The sequence below is a fragment of the Ictalurus furcatus genome, chromosome 18, assembly GCF_023375685.1.
Source record: "Ictalurus furcatus strain D&B chromosome 18, Billie_1.0, whole genome shotgun sequence".
In the NCBI taxonomy this organism is placed as follows: Eukaryota; Metazoa; Chordata; class Actinopteri; order Siluriformes; family Ictaluridae; genus Ictalurus; species Ictalurus furcatus.
The window spans coordinates 21,962,073-21,981,037 of record NC_071272.1 but is presented as its reverse complement, the minus strand read 5'-3'; the positions used below and the strand labels follow the sequence as shown (position 1 = coordinate 21,981,037).

Here is an 18,965-nt window from a genome sequence, read left to right as displayed (position 1 = left end):
TTTCCAATTCCAAGTAGGTAGCACTTGAGAACCCTGAGACAATGTCAGAGCAGTAATAACGCTTTGGGTTTGGCATCGCGAGTGGCATTAGCAGCTTAACCAAAGTCCTCTTGTAGCCCGACAAGGAGCCTCTCATTTTAATTGCAGCTGATCTCTGAGGAAAGTCCTACCTCTTGAAAAAGAAAGGATTTAGCAAAGAAGAGGAAGTCTCCAAGGGACTGGTGCTCTCTGTCTCTCACATTTTTGTCTCACAAACACCCTCCCGGTCTCTTGACTTGTATCTCTCTCCCACACGTATGGATTGGTCGTAGACTTTCCTCGGCTTTTGTGTCAGAATAACGGGGTTCTTCTTTGTGTGTTGCGTATGTGTATACCTACTTGTGGCATGAAACAATCCCCTTAAAAACCAACCGTTTGCTTTCACATGACTCGTGTTCATCTAAGGATAAAACCCTCACCTGTCTATCTAATCTGGATTTTTTATTTTTTTTTCGCAACTTTTTATATATGAGCTGCCTCAAGATATTTATATATCGTCTAAATCTGCTATCGTGGTTCCGTCGGCGCTGTGACAGTTTACATGGATGACGTGTCATAATCCCAGGCGTCTGGGACAAGCAGATTTCTTGGGGCTTTTTATTTGGAGATGCTTCGTGGAAAAGTAGGTTCGACATCCAGAGAAAGGAAAATCATACCCGTGATTGACTTTCGCAAAACAAAATTCTTCCTTTGGTATTTTATTTCTCAACGTAATGCACTTGACGGTGGTGTGATGCAACACAGTAATAACTAGAGATGCACCGATATAGGCTGATACGGCCGATAAAGCAGGAGGTAATGACCCCATCACACAAGGGGTTGGAGTGGTCTGACCCTGACCCCAAAAAGAAAGTCAAGTTGGGATCTTCTTTTAAACTCATATGACTTGGGATGCCTGCTATATGCAGGCATATCTTAAAATCTACAGAAAACTTAAAGTTCAAACTGATATTTCTCCTGTCATGTCCCAAAGACACAAAAACACATTCCTCTTCCTGAAGGAACCTGTTATATTGTCCATCGTACAATTAATATTTAATGATCGCCGTCCTGGAGAGAATAACAGTCTCTTCTTGTAATGTCTAACAAGGTTGGAGAGACTTGGAGAGGATTAATGGTCCACTCCTCCATGCAGGACATTTTAAGGTCCTTTTTTAAAATTATTTCTTAGGATCGTGCATGTGGACTTCACCGTTCCATCGGGTTCAGTTCACTGTATTTTCTCAGATGCTCTCACACATTGGGTAGCAGGTCTGGTTCACAGCTCCAGGGCTCCTGGTTTGGTCCTGAGCTTGGTTACCGTCCACGTGGAGTTTCACATGTTCTCTCCATGTCTGTACAGGTTCCCTCCAGGTTCTCCAGTTTCATCCCACCTCCCAAAAATATAATGCCAGTAAGCCATGGAATGGCTATGTTAAATGTTCTATCGGTGTGAATGTGTGTGTACGTGATGCCCTGTGATGCACTGGTGTGTCCCATTCAGGGTGTGTTCCTGCCTCATGCATATATGTACCGTGATAGGGTCCGGAACCATCGTGATCCTGATCGGGATAAAGCGCTTACTGAAAATGAATGAATGATGAATGATGAATGAATGTCTCTCTTTCTGTCGAGCCACACATGATATTATAGAGATGTCAGTGATCCTGACCCGTTCTGTACTCCGGGCCTGCCTGATCCATCTGGATGGAGCTCTCATCAACTGGAGGCTACAGCCTGGAGATTGGTGAGGACGGTACCGCTTGAAATACCATGGAAATAGTTTTGGACCGCAATACTTCATGGACGTTCTCGCTGTGGTTGCTGGGACTACGGTCGCTGCGATGGCCTTGGGACTGCGATTACCACATGCAGTTTTACACTCAGGTCTCCTTTAGTGAACAGTGGACTAGTTCAACAAACAGACTTCATGTTAAAACCATAATGACCTTTCTTTGACTTTCACACTATCCGTCGTGACCCAGATGACCACGAGTTCCCTTCTGAGTCCGGTTCCACTCAAGGTTTCTTCCTCGTATCATCTCAGGGAGTTTTTCCTCACCACCGTCTCCACCGTCTCGCTCAATAGGGATAAACTCACACACTTAAAATCTCCATACTATGTTTATATGTTTCTGTAAAGCTGCTTTGAGACAACGTCCGTTGTATAAAGTGCTATACATATATCATAAAATTGAATTGAATGGAATGTTTTTTAGGCTACGGTCAGCATTTTACACATTATACCACAGCACGCATGCTACATAAAACCGAAATCCTACAAACCTGTCTCAGATATCCGCAATATCCTACAACGTTTTATTTTATTACAGATTTTATTCATGTTCGTTACAATTAGACGAACCGCTGGATGAACGATGGAGAAAGATGATATGAAATACCAGTGTATTTAAGAGTCATCCTGGGTAGATATATGATAATACGGGGTAGCGGGAAACAGATGTCAGCAATATGATATTTGTATACTGGTAACCTTTTTGTCGGATATTATTTTCATTATATATTTGTTCTACTTGGATCAAGTTTTATATTTATTATTGCCGTACTATACCGCTATAGCAGTAAAGTTTTGAAAATCTGTTCAATGGGAAAAAATGTGGTTTTGGGTTTTTCATATGAGCAAGAGAGAGAGAGAGCGAGAGAGAGAGAAAGAGAGAGAATGCAAATCTACTTCTGAGAGGTTTTACCTGAAAGCGCCGCATGTCCCGTGGGTTACCGGCGTTCTTCAAACAGTTCTGGTTACATTTCAGGAAGAACTTTAGGAAGAACCTGGGGGAGGGACAGAAATAAAAGGTCAGAACAAGTAATGGAAGCCGGTGCGAGCTTTTGAAGCCGTGCCATCTAATACATTCTACATTCAGCAGGACAGGGTGGAGACACCCGACATATAATCCCACTGGTTACAAAATGAAAGAATGGCAGTTTTAGCACTTCTTTCCTTTCCTTTTCCTGTTGGGTTAAACCAAAAGGCTTAACCACAGCAGTGTGTGTGCGTGTGTGTGTGTGTGTGTGTGTGCACGCATGAGAGAGAGAGAGAGAGAGAGAGACAGAGAGAGAGAGAGACCTTCACCAACATGTAGAATAGGACTCAATTACAACTTGTTAGAATTTCTACATTTCTTTATAAGGCACAGGGAAAGAAGAGTTTGATAACGAGAGAGAGAGAGAGAGTGAGAGAGAAAGAGAGAGTGAGAAAGTGAGAGAGAGTGAGAGAGAGAGAGAAAGAGAGAGAGAGAGAGAGAGAGAGAGAGAGTGAGAAAGTGAGAGAGAGAGAGAGTGAGAGAGAGAGAGAAAGAGAGAGAGAGAGAGAGCGAGAGAGAGAGAGAGAGAGAGAAAGCTGACACATTCACACCAAAAACACCCTTGCTCTTACACACTCCTCCTCTAAGCCAAAATACAAAAACATGGCTAGCCAGTAGCACAATATCCCTCAGTCACAGATGGACATTAAAGTTGTACCAGCAAAATACCAGCTGCTTTTACTGGCAGTGGCACACAATCCATGTGTGTGTGTGTGTGTGTGTGTGTGTTCAGGGGTAATGCCAAAGCAAATGCCAACCAATAAAGCTAGAACAGACTCAAACCTCACTTTCAGCGTATTTTCCCTCACCCTGGTCATGCGGAATCTCACAGCTGTTGGTGTGGACACACACACACACACACACACACACACATGTTTGTGTATATGTGGGGTGGGGGGGGGGGGGGTTGTGCCAGCATTTGAACACACACCTGTGCTCCTCTTGGCCGTTGTGTGGAACCATAAATGGTGCTTTTTGATCGTTTGTGTGATTTAAAGCGAAAACTGGACTCAGTTGAATCAACTGAGTGATTGAATTGTTGAATTATTGTTGAACTGCACTGTGGAGTCCGTCATGTCCCGCCTGCACGTTTCTCACTCAGTTAAGTACATACGCTAAGTGACTCTGATCTAGTGACATATGCGTATCCTCTGAAAGTCTGTAATCGACTGGTGATTAGCTGCCATTTCAGGGAGGCTCATTTTCATGTATGGTGCATATTAATAAACATTTCATTATCAAATAAACCGCCCAGTAACTCGTGGGCCATATTTTGCCGTACAAACGCCTGTTATCGGAACGGTGATCGTGAAGGACGAGTGAAGACCACTGCCGTACGGGGTGAATGTCAAAAATTCCCTTCTTTGGAACCCTTTTTTTTTTTCAGTGAGCAGCTTGGGACGGTCTTGGAGCGAGAAGAAGAGGAGCGTTCGATAAATAAATGTCGTTACACACAACACAGACACCTTATGCTTTCATAATTAATAAGACAATGCTGACATGCCTCGTGTTAAGGGCACTCCAATTAAAAAGGCCAATTATTACAGTGACAGCGCTCAGTGGGGAAGTGTGTGTGTGTGTGTGTGTGTGTGTGAGGGGTGGCCTTACACATGCTCATGTTGACCTTTCAATAGCACCAGGGATTAGTGGTCAAAACATGATGGCCTTCTAATACAGACAGACAACCAAAACAGGATAGAAGAAGGGAGGAGGGAAGGAAAAAGAGTATTTCCCTGAGTTCAACAAATTCCCCGTTTCTCAGCTAGCAACTTCCTCATGTGAGATGTGTTAAAGCACCTTTCTCTCTCTCTCTTTCTCAATAGAAAGATAGATAGATAGATAGATCAAAAGATAGATAGTTAGATAGACAGACAGACAGATAGATAGATAGATAGACAGACAGATAGATAGATTGAAAGATAGATAGATAGATAGATAGATAGATAGATAGATTCCAGTATGAAACAGTTTACATGAGAAAACAGCTGTAACAGCTGGGGCCATGGTTTAGTGTAGGAATGAGCTAGAGGGGTAACGACTAAAATGGCCCAACTGAACCCTGTTGTCCTATGCGCATCCCCCCCCCCCTCTCTCTCTCTCTCTCTCTCTCTCTCAGTCACTCTGATTGAGCAGAATAAGCTAGAAAGTTGCAATATTATTTGTTTTGCAAAAAGTTCTCTTATGTAGGCCTATCTATCTCTAATAAAAAGCTTTCTTAAGTATCTCTTATGTCCACAAAATAACATGTATACCTATGTATTATGTGTGTGTGTATATATATATATATATATATATATATATATATATACTGAAGAGTCAGTTCTTGAAGTTGACGTGTTGGAAGCAGGAAAAATGGGCAAGCGTAAGGATCTGAGCGACTTTGACAGGAGCTAAATTGTGAATAGACTGTAAAAAAAAAATTGAACCGACTGGATCTGTGTTGTAATTTTCAAGATGTCTTCCCTCTGCTCTGCAGGTTTTCCGAAGCAGAACTTATCTGTCATTTGTACATGACTTATCCAACAGTCTGGATCACAGAAAACCTTTACACACTCGTATGATCCGTTACACCGTTTATATAGTCGTGAACGGTACTAGCGTACGTTACTTCACGTAGCGTCATGCAGAAGAACTGCTCCCAAACGGCAACCTCCGCTCAACGGTTCAAACTGGGTGAGAGGTATAGAATATCTTGTAAAGTGGTAAGGAGCTTGGCGGTAGGAGTAATGTGGACCTAAGAGACAGTGACCTTTGACCTCCATGTCTAGAGGTCACATCTGGTCATCAGTCATCAGGCTCCAGAAAGCAACTGAAACCACGTAATAAATCGCGCCCGCGTCTACACACACGTACGCGCACAAGCGAAGTGAAAGTGACGCGTCGTATGTTCTAAAAACGACCGAGCACATTCAACCACGCCCACCAGAATATTTCAGTACTAAAACTCACATGTCCCGACCAACACGGCAAAAGTTTGAGGAAGAGAACGGGGATGCGTCTTAGGAGGTGATCTCATTTCGGGTTGCTAAATTCAGAACAAGAACCGTTAATGCTTTTGCCGTAGTCTCACGTGGTGCTAGCCACAGTGCCAGTAAACGAACCCAAGTGAAGTACACTACCCATAAATTATTCAAAAGCTGAGATGGCAATTATGGCCATGAGCACAACCAGCATTAATATTTTATGAGGGCTAACGCATACCTCCAAGTGAATCAGAAAGAAAGAGAGTCAGAGAGAATGGGAGAGAATGATGGAGACAGAGCCAGAGAGAGAGATAAAGAGAGAACGATACAGACAGAGTCGAAGCAAGCGAAGGAGAGAGAGAGAAAGAGCGAGAGACATAGAGGTAGAGTAAAACTCTCAATAATGTCTTTTTATATTGGTTCTTGGATCTCTGCACCCTCTCTCTCTCTCCTCCTCTCCTTTGCTGTCATCCCACTTTTTCTCAGCAATCTCATCTTTCCTCTCCTTTACCGTGCATCAGCAGCGAACCGACAAACACACAAACTCGCTAACTGACCCACAACACGGCGATTACGTTAAGGAAGGTGGAAATCAGACTACACGGTACACAAGGATTATAATCACCCATTATAAAAATGGTAATGTTGCAGTGCCAAAAGCAAAAAACGACGAAGACAGTTTTGTCTGTGTGTGCCCTGTTACTTTTGGCATAAATAGCAACATAAAATATTCACCCTTTCCCTCTGATGCAGAATATATTCAAAACACATCTCTTCAAAAAAATGGTGCGTGAAATAGGTCAGATATGTGACACAAACGCCCCGAATGTGCTATTGTTCGTGAAGGATTTTATTTCCGATATTAAGATACCCCAAACTCTGATTTATTAGCACTTTTATAATTATGGAGACCGAGTCTGAAAAGAGGGGAAATGAGTTATTGTGTCTTCTAGTACTTTATGTAAATTGTTACTCGAGAAGAGAGAGAGAGAGAGAGAGAGCGGAAGAGAGAGAAATAACACATGGGAATATTATTTTACATAAGCAACACTTCATATGCAGCGCTGGTAATTGATCGTCCCCGCGTAGCAGCACAGACCTGTCAATCAAAATGCTGAGACCCTGGAGATATGGAAATCCAGTCTAAAACACATTCACCTGAATTATGTATATTATCGTAATTAGTATTACGAGGTCATAGTTGCAGGGGAAATGTGACTAGTACTAGTTGTACTGATACCCTCTGTACTGAAACAGCAAGATTCGGGTGTACTGCTTTTTGGCGGCAAGAACCAGTCAATAGAGGTTCTGTGAGAGAAACGTAGACACTATAGATTGGTCTTTGTGACACACACACACACACGGACGTCTGTTGCTGTGTCAGGATTCAAACTCGTGATCTCCCAATGAGACGGAGAACACTTTTCTGCTGCGTCACTCTGACGCCTATTAGCATGTGTTTGCGAGGTAGGAGGAAACCAGAGAACCCAGAGGAAACCTGTCGAAACATGGGAAGAACATGCAAAACTCCACATAGGATGGAACCTGAGCCACTCGTGTTCTACATCCAAGACTAATCCCTGGACTAATCCGTCCGAGATCGCAAAACACAGTCCAGTCTCTCACGTGTCAAGGGGTACAATGTGACCTCTAGGCATTTCCTTCATCCAGACTGGCACATCTTCAGCACAAACCAGAAAAGTAACTGAATGAAAGGGAAGGCAGACACAGAATGAGAGAGAAGTAGAGAAGGAAAAGGGAAGGTCTCTTTTGGTGTCTGTTGTGGAGGGCTGAAGGCAAACAACTCAATAATTCATGAGAGAGAGATTGATTTCAGGGGCTAGCTCATGGGGTCATGAGGGGGCTGGTATGGTGGGCTAGCAGGGCAGTCATTAGCCGCTCTAACACACACACACACACGCACATACTTATGTTAGGCTGCTTAACAGTTAGCAGTGTACGGAGGTTGCTATACGCCATGGGCTGGCTGATTTACTTCTTTTGTTTTCCCGCTTGCACGTGCTGCCTTCATCACCACGATTCTGTATCTGTCTTCTCCAGGCACACTGAAATATTGATTAGGAAAAAGATGCTAATTCCTTAGCATCGCCAGAAAAGCCTATTCTCTCCGTACTGATGGTTGCCAACATTATGGCATCTGTCAGCAAACCTTTTCCAACGTCTCCATCAGTGTGAGAACATGTCTCAAAGTATGCAGCGTACTTTTACTTCAAACACATTGATGGCCTGGCATAGATGTCTGAAAAGAGTACGATGGAGTGCGTTGGGACAGAAAAGTTCCTTTTGGTACACGAGGCCTCCTGAAGATCTTGAGTGGAACGGCTCGCTCTTTCGTTGTTGCAAAGCTCTACGAATAACTCATGCCACGACGAAAAAGTCAGCTGAGGATTCGTTCTGACAGAAACGGTTTTTACGTCCATCCACTTGTCTCCTCCGGGTTTCCACACAGATACGTATAATCTCACTCTGAGTACCTGGCGTGCCATTGTATGGTAACAATCCCACTCTTGAGCTCACTTATTTGTTTTGGCAGCGCTTTCATGAACACACAGAAAGTAGGGAGGGGTGGGGGGGGGGGGGGGGTGGATGGGGAGGCATTTGGAGAAGTTCTGCTAGGCCAACATGGGTAGAAACACTGTAGAAAGCGATTAAGGCAATGAATATCATTTGCACTTATTAACCATAATACGTCTCAACAAAAAAAAAAGTAAGCTAGTTCGCACAGCTGTTCCGGAATAAAATCTGAATGCGTTGCTCCTCATTAAGCTTCGTTTTGGTTAGCGTTAGCATTAGCAGATAACGTACTCTTCTCATCCCGTAGAGTTTCTCCGTCTGCTTCGGTTTTAACATGACCGTCATTCCTTTCTTGACTTTTCATAGCGTGCACTGAACAAACAGCCTGGCAGAGCTGCAGTAAGATTTCCCCATCGAACGCCGGACATGCTAGTTAATTAGCGGCTGGAGATTAGAGAGGATAATGGACGGGAGGAAAAGCTCCTTATTATCTTCTGGGATTCCGGGAAAGACTCGCGTTATTCAAGAGATGCCGTCACCTTTTAATTTGCAGCGTAATTACGACGGATGTGCCGCGTTTGGAGTTGGCACTAATAGACACAGGATATTAACGCCATGGCGAAGTAACACGTTTTTTTTTTTTGTTTTTTTTTTTTTGATGAGGTTATGTAAAGAATGCTTTCAAAATGTGAGGGCAAGGACAGTTCGATTGGAGATGACGGGAACGAGGACGTGTTCGAGGGGGGTCGGTGATAATGCTCAGCGCACGTACGGTACGGTTCTCACGGCTGTTCATACAACACACAAAAAAAATAATAAAGTATACTAAATCGTGCGTCGCTATTAGAAAGCATTTGACAGAACTGACAAGGCAAATGTATTTCAGGTGAAAATCCTAACTGGATCGCTGTCCTCTTAGACCAAAATAGAATATTTGGCCAATCAATTAAAAGCGGATAAAATATTCATTATTCATTTCTTGACATTTTGTGAGATCTGTCCCCTGCATTTATATGAATCTACTGAAGCCACATTTGATACAGGAAATAAATTCATGTATTATGTAAAATCAAGTCTTCAGCACTTTAGCCTGTACACACACACACACACACACACACACACATATATATATATACAATTCCAACAATTAATCATACACAAAAGTTCCTATTTAACACCGATCTACTCAGTTAGCTAGGAATGCTAGGAAAGTTGCTTTATTTCGGTCCTTCGATACCCGCTCGGTGCAATTTGGCCTTGTTTGCTTCATGTTATAAATAGCTCCAAGCGAAGACTCTCCTCGGGGTCTTTTATTATTTACACTATTTACTTCAGGGGAAGTCATGGCTTGTGTCATATTTATCTTGCTGAAAAATGGGCCCAAGCATACGTTTCGTCCTCTACCCACCCCTCCTACAAAAGGCAATGCGTTCCAATAGTGTTACAGCTCATGAAGTGTGTAATCTGATGGGCTCGCACAAAGGGAGCGCACGTATAGACGTACATACTCATATTTAGATCTACTAACCCAGAAAAGCAAAGGTGTTTGGCCCAACCAGCTGGGACGAGGATGGGGGCAGGAGGGGGGGGAAATGTGGTTTTAGGAGAACCAGTGATCCACACTTTGTGTGTGTGTGTGTGTGTGTTTGTGTGTGTATCGTGGTAATCCAATCCAGGCACTAAGGCAAGCAGAGGTAATGTTACACAGCCTGAAGGCGGCTACATCTGCACCCAGACTGCTGCGAGAATACACAGAGCCAGCAGCCAAGCTCTGACACACTGACATCACTCCGCCTGCTCTCTCTGCTCTGTGTTACTCACACGGCCTGAGCGAGGGAGCAGGCTGATCGCGAGATAAGGACAGGTACACTGTGCCAGTCCGGTTACACAGACCAGGCTGAAAGGGGCCAAATCGGTTTTGGCGGTATATGAATTTTTGAGACGCTGATTTTACAAGTTACATTGTCTCAAAATTTCAAATACGTCTCGTGTGAGTCTCGTGCTCATAAAGGTGAGTATCAGGCGCTTTTTTTTTTTTTTTCTACTAATGATAATGGTTTAAAGGAATCCTAAGCTTAAAAAAAACAACAACAAAAAAAACAAGTCAAATATACCGGGATGGCCGGATAAAAATAAGAAGAGTTGTGTCATTTGATTGTCAGCAGACTGAATGCCTTGTGCTAGAAGTGCCAATCAAGACCAGTTCAAGACCTCAAAGGTCAAGGGTTGCGACCCAGAAAGAGCCTGGGGTAATAATCAGTGGGCTGGCAAACAGATGGGTTTAATTTAGTTCTTGAAGGAAAATTAGACAACCTCTACAATTCTCTCTACAAGTTTGCCCTGTTTTTCTCCCATTACGACTCGTGTATATAAAACCTGGATATTTCTTCCTCTTCATGTTCTTCTTCTTCTTCTTCTCTCTCGCATTCTCTCTTTCTCTGATATTCTTCCTCTCCGCCTTTCCACTGCGCCTGTGAGCCATGTAAGGTGATCGATGTGGCCGTGTGTCTCAAGCTAGCAGCATAGCCATGAGTAATCCTGTTTTTGTTTTGTTTGGTTTTTTTGCAGGGGGGTGTTGGGGGTGTTGGGGAGGGGGACAGAGTCACCATCAATATTACAGAGACTGGTACCAACTCCCAGTCTGCATGTCTAGCCTAAAGGGTCCTACAGAGCAATCAGCAGCAGACTCTAGTCTAGACTATGTCTTGACCATGATCAAGTATTGGAAAGTTGCACAGTTGAAGATATAGATGTCTAGGACAGAAGGTTTGTCAGAAGCTCTATTGATCTTTATGTATAACACGGGGGGGGGGGGGGATGTTATTGTTTATTTGTAAGAAAGCATTGTGTGTGCTAACCGTTCATACATCGAACTCTCAGATCCTTTGGAACGTATATTCTAGATATACAGTGGCTCCAGAGGATCTACCCTCCACCCCCGTCCACCCCCCCACTCATTTTGAAGTGACTCTCTACGGAAATAAAAAATTAAATAAATTATTTAAAAAGAAGGGGGGGGAAAAAATCAACCGGATTAGTCCTGCTATAATGAGGACCAAAGAAGCTTTGAGACGAAGCTGTTAGGAGGAAGAAAGCCGGAGAAGGTTATTAAAACATCACAATGTTTTTAACCGTCCTAGGAGCTCTGTGAACATCCGTTGTAACAAAGTGGAAAAGATGTACGGCACAATCCAACGCACAACCGAGATCTTTCCAAATTTGAGCTCAACTGTCAGAGAAAAGTGTCCAAGAGTCCAGCTACAACACTGAAGGAGTTACCGAGCTCACTGGCTGAAATAGGAGAAGCTGTGCAGGCCTCAACAATATAATCACACGTCACATCTTCACAGATCTGGCCTCTATGGGAGAGTGACCAAAAGGAAGCCACTTCTGAGAAAGGCCAACATAAAGGCATGGCTGGAGTTTGACAGAAGGCATGAGAAAAACTCTGAGAGCTTTCGGAAAAAGCCTTTTGTTCTAAAAAAGCAAAGTGTTATGTTTGGCACAGACCAAATATCCAGCCATGGCCATCTAATTTGGGACAGTTGGAGAAATCTTGTGTTGAGGAATAAAGGAAAATGCCAAAAATCGAAATGTGCGAAGCTCACAGAGACTTATCCGAGACGATTCAAAGCTGTAATCGCTGACCATTTACATTGAGGGGTTGAATACTAATTTAATTAAGCATTTTTTTTTTTAGATTAAAAAAAAAAAAAAAGCAGTAATAATTCAGGCTGGCTTCAGCACCTTGATATCAGTGCACGTCTGTTTCAGGTCAATCTTTTATTTAGTTCCACCATCGTGAAAAATTTATCCATGCATGCTTTCCACTAATATTCCCCATGTCCTGTAACATTCCACCATCTTTAAATATTCCACAGAACAAATGGATTCGTCCGTCCGCTTAGAGTCCATCTCTGTATGTCATTCCAGCTAGGAATCCTCCCGTTCTTTTTGGAATACGATACAATTTCGCACCACTTCCTCGCAGCTTATGTATATGTGAGAGGGATAAGCACGGAGAATCACAAAATCAAACGCACGAACGGGAAAAGTTGCAATGGGAAAACCAGAAATGTTAGGACAACAAGAAAGAAGCCACTGGCGACAAACGACTCCCGACGAAAGGATGTTGATAAAGCTGTAACGTCGTCTTCCCCGAGTCCACACCTCATTAATTTGAGTGGAGGCCGACGTGACAGTTTCCAGGGCCCGTGCTGGCCTGAGCCGGGAGTTGTGCAGGAGTCCCCAAGCCCAGTGGAGGAGCTAATTGTCAGGCAGGTAGTGACTGGAACTCCCTCCACTTCCGCAGAGCCTGTCTATGCTCTACGGCACAGAAAATAACTAATGAAGCTGTCAGGGCCGAGTGTGAGAGACCGGTCAGGTACAGACGGTGCCATTACTCACACAGTGACATAACCTGCAGTTAGACTTCATTAAAGCAATACAGGGGTCCAGATACTGATTGGGTAAAAGGGTCACGGTTACGCTAAACAGAAGTAAATACAAAGAAAGGGTGGGGGAGATGTGCTGTGGAATGTATAGGCCTGATGAGAAAGCAAGTAAACGAAAAAGTGCGTGTTAGTATAATGGGCCGAGGGTGGGGGGTTCGATTCCCACTGTGGCCCTGTGTGTGCGGAGTTTGCGTGTTCTCCCCGTGCTGCGGGGGTTTCCTCCGGGTACTCCGGTTTCCTCCCCCAGTCCAAAGACACGCATGGTAGGTTGATTGACATGTCTAAAGTGTCCGTAGTGTATGAATGTGTATGTGATTGTGCCCTGCGATGGATCGGCACCCTGTCCAGGGTGTACCCCGCCTTGTACCCGATGCTCCCTGGGATAGGCTCCAGGTTCCCCCGCGACCCTGAAAAGGATAAGCGGTATAGAAGATGGATGGATGAAAGGATAATAATAATTTTTTTTAAATTTTCCTCGTTTATTAACTATCGTAAATAATCACACCTTATTGTTGAGTTACTCTTATTGTAGATGGTGGGTGCGTGTGTAAAACGGATCTCGGGGCGGATTCTGTATCCTCACGGTACTTTATGTTACACGGTGTGACCTCATGGGACTGAGCGTACTCCTTAATAAGAATTTCTCCCTCTCCCATTTTTCGCTCTCTCGGTCTCCTGCTCGTAACAAACGACCTTGAAAATCCGCAAGCTCAACTGGGATCTTTTAAGGATTTTCAAACTGCCAATTTAACCCTTTCGAGCCTACGTTCAGGGCTCGGAAATCGTAACTTGCATGTCTAATACCCAGGTCTAAGATAATATGTTGTCATATGTTAAAATTTTTGAATTAGACTTTAATTGGCTAATAAGAGATTTAAAATAATAATAATAATAATAAAAGTCTAAATAATCACTCTATACATGAATGAGAAACAAACAATAAAGCAAGTCTTGTACCAGGTAGAAGGGATTTTACATTTATTCTAATTTGATCGCAATATTCAAATGAATTAAAAAAAGGCCCACGCTGACACTCGGGGACTTTTTATCGCCGTATTTCGAACTTCACAGAAGCAGCGGTGCTGTGAAGAAAGTGCACTTTTTTTTATTTTGTTCCACCTACAGGACAGTCGACATGATGGGACCGACCACAGGTGTGTCAACTAACGATGTGAACATGGATCTTAACAAAGCAGAACGAGTAGCGAGGAGAAAGCGGAGGAGCTGTATCAAAAACAAAAACCACCCAAATGGCACGTCGGTGCACTCCTTTGAAACGGTATACTGGCATCATGTACAAATTATGTTGCAGGGAAAAACAGACAGAAAAGTTAAAAGGGTCTAAATAGGATGAAATGTGGAAGGCTGCTCACAGCTGTAGAGTATACCGCTGGCACGAACAAACACACGTGCTACTTCTGAGCACGTCCATCTATTGTCCCAGTGTCACCTGTACTGCTTTCATGCCAACAGACGGCACGTGGGCGTCTCTCTTGCCGAGACCCACGGATGCCAAGCAGGCAAGTGCCAGAGGACGTGTTGCTGTGCCCATCGTGTTTGTCAAACAAATTAAATGCATTGGAGATTCTTCACCTGCCTTGCACACAGCAACCGCATATGGCTCCCCCGTTCAAAATAAGAAAATACGCATACATTAGCATACCTAATGACCAACTCTCTCCATTTAATATGCAAATGCGCTGAAATATTACTGAACGCCGTCTGTTGTAAATGAATAAATTTGAATTGCAATTAGAATAATCCTTTATAATTAATGAAAACTGTCAATTTTGTTTCAGGAGTAATTTGATTAACGGGATGATGGGCTGATGGCTGAGGCTTGTGGGCTGCATGGTAGAGCGTAGAAGGGTTGTACAGAAGCCCTGGATGGTCAAGGAAAGACCCTTAAATTATTGATTACAGTCAGTAAAGTGCCTATGCAGAGAGACAAGTGACAGGAACATTGTCTGATTAGAAAGCCATGCATACAGTACTTTGTTGTGTTGCAGTTAATCAAGATCATGCAGTCACCCCCCCCCCCCTTATAAATATAATACCTGTCCATAACCACAGATAATCTATAATGCTTAGCCTAAAATCACGCGAAAGAACATACAGTCCAAGTCCCTAAACCACAAAACTGCCGTAGATCACACATATACACACACATATATACATATATGTGTATATATACACACACACATACATATATACACACTTGTGTGTGTGTATATACATATATATGCGTGTATATTATATATATATATATATATATATATATATATATATATATATATACACACACACACACACACACACACACACACACACACACACACTGAATACAAATGTTTTCCTAGGGCATGAAAGAAAAAAAGGGAGAGAATTATTAATTAATTATAGAGTTAATTCTGGGGCATATGTTTTCAATTGTGGTGCCTGGAAAAAAAAAAAAAAGTGCATAATGATCTCTAAATGTGCAAAGGAACACACCGACAGCAGAAGCCTATAGTTCTGACACATTAAACAGGCTGACATAACATGAAATCATTATAAACGCGAAGCCTGAGGGCTTTTTTTTTTTTTTTTTTTTTTTTTTTTAAATCATCATCATTATAGGAAAAGAACTGTAAACACATTTTACTTGAACTCAAATTGGAATCATTAGCTAAATATTTAGCTTTGGGGTGGGGGGGGGGTGGCGGCGTGAAGGGGGGGGGGGGTCTTTCTATACATTACGTGCGAGATCAATGAGGAGAAAAAAAAAATCATTCTTTCAAAAAGCAAGCATTAATTAACTTTTGCAAAAGGGGAAAGTCCTCGCAGAACTGTTTGCAATGACTCTTCGGGTCACCTCTATCTCCTCTCTGCTCTACCGCTGCCAGACATATACGTCATATCACAATTACTAGAGTCATATGCTTCACAGAAACAGAAAGCAATCACAGCTGTTAACACAGATGCATGACACACGGGCTAGTCCAGACCCCCTGGAAAGCTCGCTGTCGCCTACTAACAGCGGAAAAGTGTGTGAGTGTGCCCACTGACACACAAGCACTGACTAGAATAACTGTGAAGAAGAAGAGTGCAACTACAGAAAAACTCAAGTCAAATGTCCCTTCTTTGCCAGACGCTTCGAGAAGAAAATAAGGGCTTTCTGGCAGGTCGGTAGTGTTGCTGGACCTCGTAATTAGTGTCATATCCTCTTCAGTCACAAGTAGCTGTCGCTCAGCCTTGCCAATAATTACCCAGAGACACCCACACCAATGTAACGGCTAATTAGTAAATTAAGTCGAAAAAAGCAGAGCCCCTAATTAACGGTTATTATGGCATTTCAGGAGTTGCGGCTTTAATTAGCGTGGAATGCGTTTCAATACCGTCTGCTCTGTCCCTTCTCTTTCCTCCAGTCCTCCATCCCCCACTCCTACACACTATCTGCTCACTAAACGCACACTCCACCAGTAAAGCCTGAGGTCTTTTGCTCTTAAGAAAGCACTGCTTTAATAAAAATGTGATCAATAACACCCCAGGGCCAATTACTTGCCACGGCTGATTAATTTGGTGTATGCAAAGTCGCTGTGCATTTAATAATGTTTTATGTGACTCGCCCAAAAAATAAATAAATAAATAAATAACAAAAACAGGTGTAATTTGCACCCTTTACTGAACACTGTAATCCATCACCTCCTTGCACAATTGTTTCTTCCATAAGACATTTTTTTTCCTTCACCTCTTAGACCTTTCTCTTTGATTCCTTTATTGGTCTTTGCCTTTCTCTCTCTCTGTGTGTGTGTGTGTGTGTGTGTGTGTATGCACATTCCAGTTTCATGATGACCAGATCCACCCCCCCCAAAAAAAAAAAAAAACCCCAGCTTCCATCGGCATCAAAGTCAAGAGCTGCCGTTTTAATTAAGTGACACTAATGAGCTTGTTAAAAGGGGGCTCCTTTGGCTCAGCAGCACAGCGGTAAATGTGTTTATACTGGGGTGTCATCCTGGATGGCTCCTTTCCTCTCCCCACCCCCCCACCCCCATCCCCCATTTCCATTTCCATCCTCTACTTTACTCCACAGCCAAGAAAACAGGGAATCAAAGTAAAAAAAAACACGAAACCATGCTGCACAACATAAGGGTGCCGATATTAGTGAAAAGAACTGAATATGAGTCTAAAGTGTACTGTTTACATTCTTGCACACTATCGACCAGAGCCGGTGGTCTGGATGCGATGAAGTAATTCAGTCGGTACTGAAAAGATACCGCGGCAGGACCGATCGAGATCGGTCCTTCTGCTGTCAGGACAGACGTCTTATCTGTTGAGAGTCACTCGCGTGAGTCAAAATGGGTAACATGATATGCATGAAGCAAAACCTAACCACTTCAAATGAAAGCGTCTTTATTTATAGCCACGAACTAATGACTTCATTGTTAAGCATTAAAAAGGTGGCTGTTGAAAGCTAAATGCTAACTGATAAAAGGTAGCCTTATTTATATATATATATATATATATATATATATATATATATATATATATATATATATATATATATATAGCCGTTTAGTCATGTTAGTTCTTTCTCTGGACCTAGCTGAAGCTGAACTTGTCGGCATTTGAATCAGTGTCCTTGAAAATTGCACCACTTCCTGAACACGGACAGGTATGTCTAACCAGATTAGACCATGTATGTTTGGCACGTTGGAAAAAAAACGTGCATAAAAAAACACCTATTGCAGGAAGAGTAGGGTTCAAAGGTCTGAATCCACTACAAACAACTGTTTTAACGATCACAGAATGATCTTCATTACCCGAAACTGTTGTGTTTTTTTGTTGTGTGCACTGTTCATCCCCGAGCTCACAGTTCATGCCTTAATGTTCAGGATGATCGTGACTTTTCATGATGAAGGTCTACGGTAGGATACGTGAACCTGTTTCGCTTGAACGTCTCCCTCTCTCTCTCTCTCTCTCTCTCTCTCACTCACTCCCTACTCTAAAGTCACTTTGAACACCACTTCTCTAACCACTGTGAATATGTATTACTTCTATAGTATTCGATATGCCCCCTTCGCTCTTTCGCAATTCTCTGCTTTACCATTGTTATGGAAATGCGGGAACACCGCGGCAGAGATGATTTATTTTTCAAACAGTGATGTGGGCCAGGATTGCAGTCAACCAACCCCCCCCCCACCCCCACCCAATCCTACAACCACCCCCCCCCCCTGAAATGCATCTTTGTTTGAGCTCCTTTTCAAGCTTTAACTCATTAACGTCTTCGAATATTCATATCTCTTTCTTTTCTTTTCTTGGGGGCCCAGCTTTTGTTTTTGCATTTTGTTAAATATTCAGAGTGTGGATGAAATTAAGATGCCGTTAATGAATAATTAATCAGAATGAAAGCAGCCACTAAATTTATGCACTTTAATTATTGAAACTGCAAACATGAGAATGCAGGCCTGATGCCTTTTTATCAACCCTCATTTAGGATGTGTGATCAGAATTTTTTTTTTTTTTTTTTTTAAACGTACATGATACATATTGGGAGTGTGTGTGTGTGTGTGTTTGTTGGGTTTTTTTATATCTTGGTGAGGACCAAGTAATGTCCGAGGATGGAAATATCTGACCGTTTTCGCCATTCGTGAACGTTCAGACCCCTCACTAACTCAGTCCTGGGCTTATTTAAATCCCTGCACCCAGAAAATTAAGAAAAGCCACACCGTTCCTGTAACCGTTACCAGAGACGTGATCATCACTAGTCTACATTTTAGTCTAATATTAGTTCTGATTCCATAGATCCACAGCAGACCTTTTCATAAAAACTCCCACTTCCATTTACTTCCCTCGTTTACAGCCTCATTGCTTCTTCATTACCGCTGGGCACTGTCAAGCTGTGCCGTGTGTGTTCGTGTGAGTATGTCGGTGTGTTTGGGCTCTGTCAACTCATTAGGGCAAGTCTAATTATTACTGCTGCATGCAACAGCTTGCCAGGCAAGCCCACATTGTTTGCGAGAGGGGAAAAAAATATGATCCGGCATGGACGCACTTGCCACGGACCGAGGAACTTAAGCTGAGAGACGGAGCTGGGAGGAGAGAGAGAGAGAGAGAGAGAGAGAGAGAGAGAATACGAGACTCCAAACTGCTAATTGAGATCTGTTTTCTGGGAAGACAGTACTGGTGAAAGT

General features: G+C 42.9%; 1 protein-coding gene across 2 annotated transcripts in view; it reads right to left on the bottom strand.

Moving 5' to 3' along the window:
- The window catches only part of ebf1b (EBF transcription factor 1b), a 108,582-nt gene that overhangs the window by 40,482 nt on the left and 49,135 nt on the right, over window positions 1–18,965 (bottom strand). For both annotated transcript variants that reach the window (XM_053649583.1, XM_053649584.1), the window contains exon 7: window positions 2,727–2,808. In XM_053649583.1, the coding sequence (XP_053505558.1) occupies window positions 2,727–2,808 (82 nt within the window). The remainder of the gene's footprint in view (window positions 1–2,726; window positions 2,809–18,965) is intronic.